Here is a 12,220-nt window from a genome sequence, read left to right as displayed (position 1 = left end):
TGCTGGATTTTTACTCAGCGCTCCGGGAGTGAGGTTGCCCTGTGACACTTCAGTTGTCTCTCCTTCTTTTGCAGATGAAGAAGAAGCTCTGAACTCTATTATGAAGGATTTGGCAGCGCTGGGCAAATGTGGGGGGCTGCTGGACAACAACAGAAATAAAACCAGTGTCCACTCCAGCAAGCAGGTAAGGCTTGAGTCCACCCCAAACTCCAGTAGAGCAAAGAGGTGGGGAATGGTTCTCACCATGCTGGGAGAACTGAGTTTATATTTTAGAGCTGATATTAATGAGTGCTGCAGGACCTCAGCAGATGAGAAATAAATTAATTTTACAGAGGCATAAGCATTAGAACCCCTTTTTGAAGAGCTGAAAAGAAGCTACAGGCATCTCTGTGTACAGAGGAGCAATGGAGGAGCAGAAAAGTGATGCCTCCAATTATTCCTAAATACAGCATTAGAGCCCAAAACTGGTTTAAAAAACCCAAATTTCACTCCAGGGCACTTCTTTCTCTTGCTTTAGAACTGGAAGTTGTAGAACTTGTTACAGGCTATGTAGCTTTAAGATTTGGGTTAGTCAAATGTTTTCTATTGACAGCGTTGATGAAATACAATATTTATCGTGCACATTTTACTTCAGATATTTGAAAGACAGACTGCCAGCTTTGAGCTGTAGACACCCAGGATCTCATGGGAGGAATAATGTCATTCTTATATAAAGTGTTTAATTACTGCTGTTTATCTTTATGCTCCTAAACCCAAACCTTTTGACCTTGTTGCGCATTCACGGTCGATTTGGTGAGCAAAAACATTGTCCCTTGAGCAACAGCAAAAGTTAATAATAATAATAATAGCTAAAGTGGATTTAATAGTCCATTTGCAAATGGAACAAATATTACATGAACACTAAAGTTGTGAAGAAAGAATTCAAGAAAAAAAAAGAAAGGGAAAAATAATTAAGAGAACCAGGAAGCTTGTGAGCAAATCCACTTCGAATTCTGCTTGGACTGCTACTGCGTAGAGTAAATTTGCAGCTGAATGCCCAGCAAGAAAAAACCCTAAATTGTCATTTACTGTCGTCATGCATATTTTAATGGCACTTGTGCTGCTAACAAAGGAGGCTGGATGCAGAGAGGAAAAATCCTTTCCCGAATCCCTCCAGACTTCCTAGACACATGCAGACGAAAACACGTGCGCACATTGCATGTCTGAATTAAAGGGTGTCCTGGCGGTAGCAGCTGTCCAAGTTGAATCACTGGATTTTGTGTTCAGCTCATGCTGAAAGAAGTCCAAGATGTTTACAAAACGGACCAGAGAAATTCAGAGCTGGCTCTCTGCAGCTGCAGGCAAAGCAGACGATCCAGCAGAGCTTTGGATGGCTCTGAGGGTAGCGTTTTCTTCGAGTTGATGGGTGGGGACCGTTCCAAGCCATCTCGGGATGCCTTCAGGACAGCACAGCTTTCCAGACTTTTCTTAAATAACATATTTGTTTTCTCACAATGGCTAAAAACCTCTGCTGTCATTTAAAAAACCCTGTAAATGCTGCAGATAGCACGGTGAACCCAGATAGTTAGTAAAAAATAAGAAAAATAATACTTTTCGTTGGCTGAATTCTTATCTACAAAAATTTCATAAAAGCAAAGTCTTAAAATCAAATTTGTATCCCCGGTCCATCCACTCCATATCTTCGTTTAAAAATCACCAGTCAAATCATGCTGTGCTCTGCTCTTAGCTTTACAATTGTTGGCTGCCACCTGCAATTAATTTGATTTTATTAGGAATCAAACCACTCGTCTCGATTACAACACTGATGCTTGGAAAAAAGATTGTCTCCTGCATGATTTTTTTTTCTTTAGCCATGAGCAGACCAGGCGTAGCTGTGTGCTCATAGTTACTCAGAACTCTCTGATGGAGGAGGCACAAATAGTCAGCATCCTGCTCTCCTCACGCATCCGGGGCTGAAGGCTCAGACCAACAAGCCCCACGAGATGCAGGGCGTTGGAGTATGTTGAATTGTTGCTTCACTAAATTGGACAAGCTGGAACAAGTCTGGCTCACACAGGATGATGGGAGTCTAGTCTGTGAGGTGGGGAGTGGCCAAAGTAGGTGGAATGAGTGGGGACTTGGTTCATGTTTGCAGCTCAGAAGCTTTTAATCAACTTGTTTGGGTGGCTTTTAGGTTTTTTTTCCTTGGTTTTTAGCACAGAAATCGATGGGGGTGGGGGGAAAGATTGCTTTAGAAATGCTGTTGTCATGTCTGTGATTTGTTGTTCCTTTGGTACTTGGTGTTCCCTTTTTCTCCCTGTGATCAGGTTGGCTGGTTGGGCCACAGTCCCACAGTCCCTGCACAGTCCCTCTTGGAGAGGAAGAGTGAGGCTGTGGGGCACTGGAATTCAAATGCTAGATTTTTCTTTTGGGTATCATTGTAGGTGTCTCTATGAGGCCCTGCAGCAACATAATCAGGTCAAAATACTTGGGTCTGGGTGTTCAGTTCTTAGATTAAAAAAAACTTTTTTTTCTTTTCTTCCCTGTGGAAAAATACTTACTCGAGGCATGGGAATCCTTCAGTGAGTGTTCCAAATTTCCACTGAAAAACCCTTTAAAAAACAATGTGTTGTCTAACAAGCCTGTCCCTTTGTGGCTTGCTGCAGTTTTTGGTCCACAAAGAAATTCAACCAAAGTGCTATCTCATCTCTGTCTCCTGGAGGGGTTCCTTAGTGGTCTCTTGACAGCAGCTGAAATTTGGAGCCTGCCAAAGAGTATTCCTAGTAGGCCTGGGCCACACAAGAATGCAGTCTGTGGTGGTGCATCCTACACAGTATTTCTTCCCAAAAATATTGTCAGTTTTGCCTCAGATCATGTTATGAAATGAACTTACCCATTGGCAAATAGTGTAAAAAAAAAAAAAAAAAAAAAAAAGAAAAATATCTTCCTTTTCTTTGTTTGCTTCCCTTGCAAACAAGTTTAGGAGTAAGGCTGAGTTTCTGGATGTCTCCTGCCTCTTTGTAGAACAAGCTGGAAATGAGAACAGCAATACTTGCTGCATAATCTTTAAAAAGGGAGCTGCTCTTGGGGAAGAGTGGGATCATCCTGACATCGTTTAGTGCATCCTCTGCACTCTTATTCCCCCATTATTCCTTTTATCACTCTATTATTCCTCTTGCATTCACTGGCATGGCTGGAAGAAGTCCTTTCAGGCAGTCTCCTGGACTGAAGAGACAAAGGAGTTCGTTTAGAGCAGTGGCTCTGAAGAGGGGAAGGAGGAAACAGCAGAATAAAGAGCAGCCTTGTGGTCACTCAGGAGAAAGATGAGTGGTATAAGAGGGGAAACCACAAAGAATTAGAAATCCCAAACAAAAGCATGGAGGAGAGAAGAGCAATTATATTAACATTTATTTTGCATCTGTCTATTTATGTGCACTTCCATTTATATAAACAGTGCTGGCAACTCACAGTATGAAGTTGGTTGTTGCTGCTGCTCTTGGGTCTAATAGCAAGGTATTGATGTGGTCTCTGTCACAGCTGATGACAGCTAAGCTCTTCCTTTGCCACATTAATTTTGATTGCAAGTGCTTCCACAGCAATAAAGTCCAGTATTTGCAAGGAACATTTTCCCATGCACAACAAATGTCAGACTGACCTAAATGTTGTTCTTGTAGTAAATTACCTCTTGATTCTCTTTTCTTTGGCATGTTGGGTCCAGGGTAAAGCTTACTCATAACTAGAATAAAATATAGCTGATGGTCTAGGGCTCTCTGTAGGTCTTCAAGCAGCCTAAAAGGAGTTTTATCATTTTCTGTTTTACCATTGAGGGGTATAATGGTGGTCCATAAGTATAACCTTGAAGATGAGTCTCTTTAAGGAGACCTGCAGGGGTTGCACCACCCCAGGGCAGAAGCAAGGGACAAAGAGGGCAGCAGCACTGGTTGGGAAACATCTGGCTGGAGATGGAAAAGGGAGCAGAGTCCCAAGGATTTGGGATAGAGGCTTTTCCTTGTATGTGAGTGGAGATGACTTGGGTTCTAAGAGGGTAATACCAAGAAGAAATCCAGCTGGAAAAAAAAAAAAGCTATTCCTTGCCAGGTAGGTGGTTTTGGTTAAACGTTTTGAAGGCTGTGATTTCTGCTGCTGTATAAACCAAAGCTATAACAGGGAGCAGTAAACACTCTAACCATCATCTTTCCACTGACCTCCTATCTGCTCACACGCTGGGCTCGCTTTTTCAGAGGAAAAAAAGGATCCAGGAGGAGGACCAGAATTATCTAGGAGAGATTCTTCCACCCCTTCATCCCCCTGAAAGGAGAAGGGGGCAATCCCAGACAGACCCCTTTCTGTCTGATGGCTGAATAACCCCAAGTGTGTGGGGGTTCTGTGCAGATCATTCCTTAATGCCGCGCATTACTCATCTCCTATTGCGGTTCCGGGCCCTGCTCCAGCTGTCTGCCTCCCAACCAACATCCCCTTGCTAAAAGGGGTGAGCACAGGACAAATGCAAACAACGTGCATGTTGAGGAGGTGTAGAAGTCCCCTCGGGGCTGATTCCTCTTATTTTTGAAGCTGTAAATTCAGGAGAAGCTCCACCACTTCATGGCTTTGTTCGAAGGAGCAATAGAGCACTAATGCACCACCCAGAGGGGTTTTTTTTAATTCTATCTTAATCCAAAAAGTGGAAAATGAGAGAAGTGAAAATAATCCCTCTGCATGCAGAAATGGGTCTTCTTCTTTGCCCCTGTTTTAATCAGTGGGGAAACTGAGGCAAAGTAAATGGCCAAGGTCTTGTGGATGGTTAAGAGCAAAGAAGGAATAAGCCTCTCTTGGTGCAGTGCTGAAGGGAAGGGGAGGCCCCTAATGATGATTTAAAAAATTTTTTTTTTTTTTTACTTTCTGGACCTCAGAAGGGTTAGTACTGGGCTCAGAGGCTTTGTTCTAGGTGGTTTGTGAGGAAACTATGGATTTGGGTAGAAGGAGTGATCCTAAGGTCCTGTCCCTGTTGTGTCTCAGCATTGGCATAGCTCTACTCTGATTAGGTTAGGCAAGAGCAAAGCCAAAAAGCAAGCCACAGAGGTAGGGTCCAACCAGAGTGCAATTCCAGATGGTGGCTGAATTTGGGAGGAGGGAACATGATGGGAGAAGTCTTTGAACCTGGTGCTTGTCTGGGCTTTTGCAGTATGGCAGTTTTAGGTGCTTCAGCTCTTGGTGCCACAGTAGAGTATGGGTAGATATGGAGGTTCTGTCTGGAAGTTGGTGGCATTGGGAGGATGCAGCAAAGGTGGGTGTCCCTCTGCCATTGGTCACCCTTCTCCACCACCAATGTCAGCTTGGGCTGGTGGCCTCAGTCTGATCAACCTTCTGGGTGTTCAGCAGCCACGAGTGCTCAGCACCTCCTGTTCCTTCAAAGCTGCTTCCATTTTAGACCCAACCGCATGTTTTCCTGCTCTCCATGTCTGCTTTTATTACAAACAGCAGTCAGCTCTTCAGGGATCTCTGTATAAGATTATGATTCACCTCGTTTGGAAACACTTTTTCCATTTTTTTTTTCCTCAACATTTTCCTTAATCTAAACCAGCACTCAGGGCTGCTTTGCTCCAGCTCCAGGGGCTGAACTTGGCCGAGCCCGCCATGGTGCGTGGCCCATGGTCCCCAGCCAAGCACCTCATGGACAGAAGTGGTTGCCCCTTTTCCTCCCTTTGCCCCCATTCCTGTCAGTACTTCCCTCTGAAGCTCAGTAGTTGAGGTCTTTTTGTGAAATGAGAAGTCTTGAGGAAGGAGCTAAAAATACCTCAAGGAAAGCCTGGAAAGATGGCGATGGGGTTTGTGGCCACTGTGGTGGCTTTGCTTTTTCCTTTCTGAGGCAGATGTCAAGAAAGAGTAAAATACCATTTGTTAGCAGGGCTGGAGGAAATGCCGGTACAAGTATCTCGGAGAAGGAATTATTCCAGAAATGAAGGGAATTGCTGTGGTATTTCCTGTCAGGATTGTCACTTATTTTGTTTGTGTCGCAGCAGGGCCTCCAGGCGCCAGGCAAGACGGGGGTTCCTCCATGTCCTAAGGAAATGCACGTGGAGAGGGAAGGTTACTCAGTCTGTACAACCCAGGAGATCAAATCTCTTAAATTCTGTGCTTGGCTTTCCTATTTTGCATTACAGAATGGTTTGGGTAGGAAAAGACCCTTAAAACTTGTTTCCCCTCCCCCCCCCCCTTTATGTGCAGGGACACCTCCCACCAGACCAGGATGCTCCAAGCCCCATCCAACCTGGCCTTGAACACTTTCAGGGAGGGGACAACCACACCTGCCCTGGGCAGCCTGGGCCAGGGTCTCACCAACCTCATTATAAAAAATCTTTCTTATATCCAATCAAAATTTTGTTCAGTTTAAAACTGTTGCCCCTTGTCCTGTTGATACAGGACCTGGTAAAAAGTCTCTCTCCATCTTCTAACAGCTCCTTTATGTACTGAAAGGCTTCAAGAAACTCTTCTGTTCCCCAAGCTAGGCTTTTTCTTTACATCGTTACATAATGTGGCTCATATATTTGTGCCTCAGTTTCCCCTGCTTGCTCTGTCACCTGCCTCATCTTGCACGGTGCTCCATGAAACCATCGATGAATTCCTCTGCCAGAGCTCGTAGTGAAGATTGGTGTCTTGTGGCATGGTTTTACCCTCTCCTCCAATTTATTTAACACATGCACTTTTTGAATCTCTCAGTTTGTTCCCCAACACCACAAGTGACCTCTTAATTGTGAAGAGAACGAGGCAGCCATTAACCTCATTTGACATCTCATGGCAGGGAGGGTAAACGGAATGATTTGGACTGTGCAGGAGGAGTTGCTGGTGTCTTCATTGCTCCCAAAATTGCAGAAGTGTGTAGGATCCAGCAGCCTCCACCACCCACACCTCTTCCATAAAATGCTCTCAAGCATTTGCAGGTTGTGTTGAGGTCCTTATGGACAAGATGCAGGTCCTGCCTTCTGCTCAGTCCTGTTTGAGATGCTGGGTGCTGGCTTGCGTGAGATTTTGCTCCAGCACTTGGCAGTGTCCCAGACACCCTGTGTAATCTCAGACCAGTTGCTCCAAACCAGATTTCCATGGGTGTAAAAAATCACAGCCTGCTCCAGCATTTAGGAAGTGCTTTGCATCCTCCTGGGACTTCCTAGTGCTTTGGGCACTGCCCACTGGTTGGGTTTTTTTTATTAGTTTTTAAAGGAAAGAAGTATTTGCTGCTGATAGCAGTGATGAATTCAGCTTTAACTGTGGGTCAAAAACATGAGCGAGCCAAGGGAGGATTGCAAAATAATTGTAACCACCTTCTCACATTGTGCAAATGTATATTTCTCCCTCTTCCATATGCTTATGGGTTTAAAGTCTTTGAGGGAGGCAAGAGCTGGGAGGTTTTATGTCAACAAAAAGTATAAACAGTAATTAGTTAACAAACAAAGTGGGTTTTCATCCCCCTTCCCCAACCAGTGTGTGTGTTGCTCTGCTTACTTCTGGCTGGCTCTCTTCTCTTGGCTTTGGGCCACAGCACATCAGCCCCGTTGTTGATGTAGAAGAAAAGGATGCAGCAGGGTTGTGGCTATTTTTTTTTTCTTTTTCTTTCTTTTTCTCTTTCCTTCTGTCTCAGGAGCTTTATACGAGTGTTTTGACATTTTCCAGCTACAAGCTGTTTTTCAAAACTTGCTTGTTGGTGAAATCTCTGTTGCTCAGCAGAAGGAGCACAGCGCATGCCGTGTCCCGGCTCGATGCAGAGTTTGGGTCTCTGCTGAAAGTGAAACCTGTGTTTTGAAAGGTTTCCTGCAGCAAGGCTGGAGCTGCAGGAGCTTTTCCCCTTAACACGTCCTGCTCCTTTGTAAGGAGAAACCTTGAAAGTTCCCTGCTCTGATTTTTTTTTTTTTTCTCTCTTACTGTATAAAAGGGCTTTGCAGAGCTACATGCAGTGAACTCACACTGGGTGATGTACTGCCAGCATCCAGGAGGGATGAAGAGGCCCTGTTCAGAGAGGCACATGAAAATAAAAATTGGCATAAAAGAGCTCATATCTCTTCTTCTTTTCCAACAGAGATAATCCAAGGTGGCAATCCCACCTGTATTTGCCTCTCTAGAATGATATGGAACTTCGGTACTAGGTTCTTTATGGTCATCTCTCCTCCTTTTGAATTTTGGGCTGGTTTAGATTTAGTTTGGTATCATTATGGGTTGGGTCTGGTTCTAGAAGCAAACTTGGAGTTTGACCAAGTGTTGTGGGTTTGGGTTATAGACCTCAAGATGATGTAAGTGCCCACTCAGTGCAGGCCTGTAACGCTGCTGGAGTGCCCCATTTGGTGACTATCCCAGCACTGGTTCTTCCCAGCCTTTCTGGAAACACAGAAAATGCCATGAGCAGAGATAAAAAGGATGTGTTTTGGATGATCCAACTTGTTTACCCCGAATCTGCTGGAGTTTTTCTTTTAAGCATTTCAGCTGAATTGCCTCCAGCCTCGACTTCCCAAACTTCGATGGGTGTTTGCAGAACTCGAGAACCTGTCAGTTTAAAAATAAACCAAAGAATGCTCTTTTTCCTCATTAGAGACAAAGCTGTTTCACTCTGGCTCTGCTTTCCCTCTGAGAGCATGGAAAGTGTGCCCGGGTTAGAGATAAGGCCCTTGCTCAGGAAGGGCTGTCACCCACCCATTTGGGGATTATTATCCCTCTGAGATGCAGGCAGCACAGGACCAAACCCTCCCTGGTATTACACCTCAGAGGGAGGTGCTGAGCACTTTTTTTTTCCATGGGAAGAAAACCACTTGTGTGCACTAGTGGGGGCAGAGCTCTGGTTGACTGGAGTGACTAAATCTGGTCTGGGAATTGGAGGGTTTTGATCTGCCTTGGAGACCATTGGAGAGTCATGGCATGAGGCAAAGGCTGCTGGAGGGATGCTGGGATCTGGCTTGGTCTGAGAAGCTGAATGAATAAATAGGCTCCTTGTGGTCTTGCTGCTAAATATGCAGAAATAGAGGATGGTAGAAGTGGCTTTTACCAATCCCTGCACAGCTGTGTGCCCAATCTGCCCATGATTCTTCTGTCTCTTCTTTGGGAAAATGTAATTATTTTTGTTGAGGTGAGCAGTGGGCTGAGCATTTACTGTGTATGAAGTGATCATTGCTGTAGTGGTGTCTAATGAACTTTGCATTTTGTAGGTCCTAACAAAATAACAACCACCACTACCCCAGAACTGTTAACTTTTAAAACCTAATATTGTCTCTCCACTTCCACTGTAGAATGTTTGGGTTTACTTAGTATTTTGCCCCAAATATTCTGTGTTCTATTAAACATCCTCTGAGCTTTGCTTTTTTGGATTTCCAAGAGAAGAGTGCTGGGCTGAAACCATGGGAAGTGGTGAAGATGGACAGATATGTTTGCCTCTCTGGTAACAGTGACTTTTTCCCAACTGTTTTCAGACTATTCAAAATTTTCCACTTTTACTAATAGATTTTATTAAAAATTAACTGTTGTACCAATGGGTGAGTGTCCTCTTGTTTACAGAATAACTTGTTTTTTGCCAAGCATATTTATCACCAATGTGAAGTTCCCCCAAAGTCTGCAAGCCCAGCAGGCAGCTTGGCCCACTGGTGTTGGGGGAGTCTCCTGAGAACTGCTGCCAGCTTTGGATCTGTGTGCCAATCTGGGCTGCATTTTGAGACCTAACCATTTTCTGCTTTTTCTTTTTCAGCAGCGCAATGTCAGGATCAAGTTTGAATATGAAGGAGAGAAGAGGTATGTACCCAACCCATTCCCCCACATGGACAGGGACAAATTACTCTTTTTACCCAGCCTTGTCCTGCTGACTTCAGCCAGCTGCAGATGAGCTCACAGCAGGATTCATTCCCCTAAAATCAACTACAGTTTTATATGCAAGAGCCTTGCCTTTTCATACTTTTTGCCACAAGTACCTCTGGGGATTTGCATGCAGGCAAAGTGGTTCCAAGCTGGAAGTAATTAATGCCTCTTACCAGAGACTTAGGGTGCACACTTGAATCCTTTTCTTAGTTCTTGAGCACTGCTGAACCACAGCTGAGCTGCAACTCTGCAGAAATATGTTTTTTGATTAGCAGCCTATGACACTTACTTAAGATAACCAGATTTTGGGCACGAGTCCCATAAAAATAAAGCTGGGAGTTAAAGCTTGCCTGCCCTTCCCTGCTTGACATTTTCATGGAATCACCTCTGCTTGGTGCTTGGTGACTTCAGCAGAGCAGGAAACTGACAGGCTGATGGTCCAAGTTGCGTGTTAAAGCCAAAATAAATTTAAGTAATATCACCTCAGGGCTAGACTGGACCTGCTAGGATGTACCTATAGAGCTGCTGCATGTGATGGTGCAGGGTGCCACCAACCTGCTTGATTCTTCCATCCCTCCTCCCTATTCAGAGCCCATGGAAGGGCTAATGGACTTCCTTCTCTTCCAACTGTATCTCAAAAGGGGGAGGAAGAGAAGAGCTGCCTACCAAGAGGATTCTTGGTAGATATTCTTGCAGGGTAGGTCATCTCCTCTCAGGCATAGCAGATGAGCAGCATTTCTATGAGTGTAAAAGGAAGGAGCAAACTTTGTTCTTTATGCTTGAAGAATACAGATCCTTTCTTCTAAATTGTCAATCTAATCCCAAATTATAGTATGCTTCTACTAAAATGGTGCTGTTATTGTATTTGCTTGTGTGTACAGGATTATCCAGTTTCCAAGACCAGTCAAATTCAAAGAAGTGGTGCAGAAGGTCACAGATGCTTTTGGACAGACGATGGACTTGTTCTGTGTGAACAATGAGGTACTCCTTATTGCTAAGGGAGTGGGTTAGGTTCTCTAGGTGCCCACTTCAGAACATTTGTTCTTAAGGACTTATTTTAGTGTTGTATGTAGATGTGAAGAATAATCCTATTTTGTGGTTCCCAGCTAGTGACAGGACAAGAGCTGTTGTCTGGGCAGAGCTCAGATAGATTCTGAGACTCCAAGCCAGACTTGCTTCTTCTCAAAATTATTTCAAATAGTGACACAAGAACATTGTTCTCTCCCAGAACAACAACAACAAAAAATTCCCCCCAACTCAAACAGAGTAAGGAATTAAGTAACTGAGATGATGGAGACATTGTCAGTTCAGCTGACAGCAGTGGTAGACATCTTGCCATGGCAACAGGACCAACTTTCAGTGTGTCTGTCTGTCTGTCTGTTGAGACACAAGGTGAAGAGGAGAACAGCTGAGACCAAATGGTTTTCCTGAGAGCTACATAAAGTGACTACTGCCTGTCTGGGCTGGATGTAAAGCCTTCTCATCTTGGAGGCAGTTTTAGAAGAGTGATGAAGTGCAGAGCATATGGGACAGTGCTGCTAACAGAGCATACTTTGATCTGGCACCGACTGTGTCACCCCAGAACCCTGATGCATCTTCCTGTGGTTTGGTCTGCAGTGCAATCTGCATCACAGGAGGTTCCTCTGGCAGGTCCCATGGCCACATCTGGGCAGCCAAGAAATGCTTCCCCTGTGTTCTATGTGTTTTAAGGCTTAAAGATGTTTCTCACCCAACCTTATTCATTGTTTTCCAACTATTTTCTTGGAGCCCAGCACTGTGTCTGAAGGGAAGGTACTGATGAGGGCCTTTACCTTGAAGGGGACAATCCTTGGTGTCTGTTTTGGTGTGCTCAGTGTTTTCCTCTGAGGGATTTTGCAGTGAACTGAGCAGGCATCTGGAGCCACTGGACTCTTCAGGTGTTGGGAAAGAGAAGAGGGCCAGATGACAGACAGGATTTTAAATACCAGTTCTTTTGAATCTGTCCTGACACCTTGCTTGATCAAGAATTAATTGCAAACAACTAACAGCCCTTTCATTAAAGTGTGAATAGAGAAGGATGTGATGAAGGGAGCTTTGCCTCTTCTGGTTTGGTTTTTGGTTGTTTTTTTTTTTGGTTGGCTGGTGGGTTGTTTTTTTTCCTCTTCCTTTTATTTCAATGGGGATTTGCTCCACAAAAAGATTGTTACTCTTTTATAATAGGTACCTCATGATACCAAAGTGTCTGCTGGGTCTTGGCTTTGAATGCAGTCAGGTTTCTAATCTTGGGCATTCTCTGACGGCCCTCCAGGGAAAAGCCTGCCATTGAATTCTCCAGGAATGACTCATTTCATTCCAGGTTTCTTTCCACTGGAAGAGGAATTTTTTTCCAGCAATAGCAAACAGAAGCTTAAATAATGCATTTTATTCCATGTTAGAA

General features: G+C 44.3%; 1 protein-coding gene across 3 annotated transcripts in view; it reads left to right on the top strand.

The window, feature by feature from the left end:
• The window catches only part of LOC103536101 (mitogen-activated protein kinase kinase kinase 3-like), an 80,356-nt gene that overhangs the window by 37,321 nt on the left and 30,815 nt on the right, over positions 1 to 12,220 (top strand). For 2 of the 3 annotated variants that reach the window (XM_008502229.2, XM_030446036.1), the window contains 3 exons: positions 75 to 184; positions 9,698 to 9,741; positions 10,686 to 10,785. In XM_008502229.2, coding sequence (XP_008500451.1) covers positions 101 to 184; positions 9,698 to 9,741; positions 10,686 to 10,785 — 228 coding nt within the window. In that variant the 5' untranslated portion in view covers positions 75 to 100. The remainder of the gene's footprint in view (positions 1 to 74; positions 185 to 9,697; positions 9,742 to 10,685; positions 10,786 to 12,220) is intronic. The other variant, XM_030446037.1, reaches the window with a different exon arrangement.

This window comes from Calypte anna, chromosome 2, assembly GCF_003957555.1.
Source record: "Calypte anna isolate BGI_N300 chromosome 2, bCalAnn1_v1.p, whole genome shotgun sequence".
Lineage (NCBI taxonomy): Eukaryota > Metazoa > Chordata > Aves > Apodiformes > Trochilidae > Calypte > Calypte anna.
This window is presented reverse-complemented; position numbering and strand designations above follow the sequence as displayed.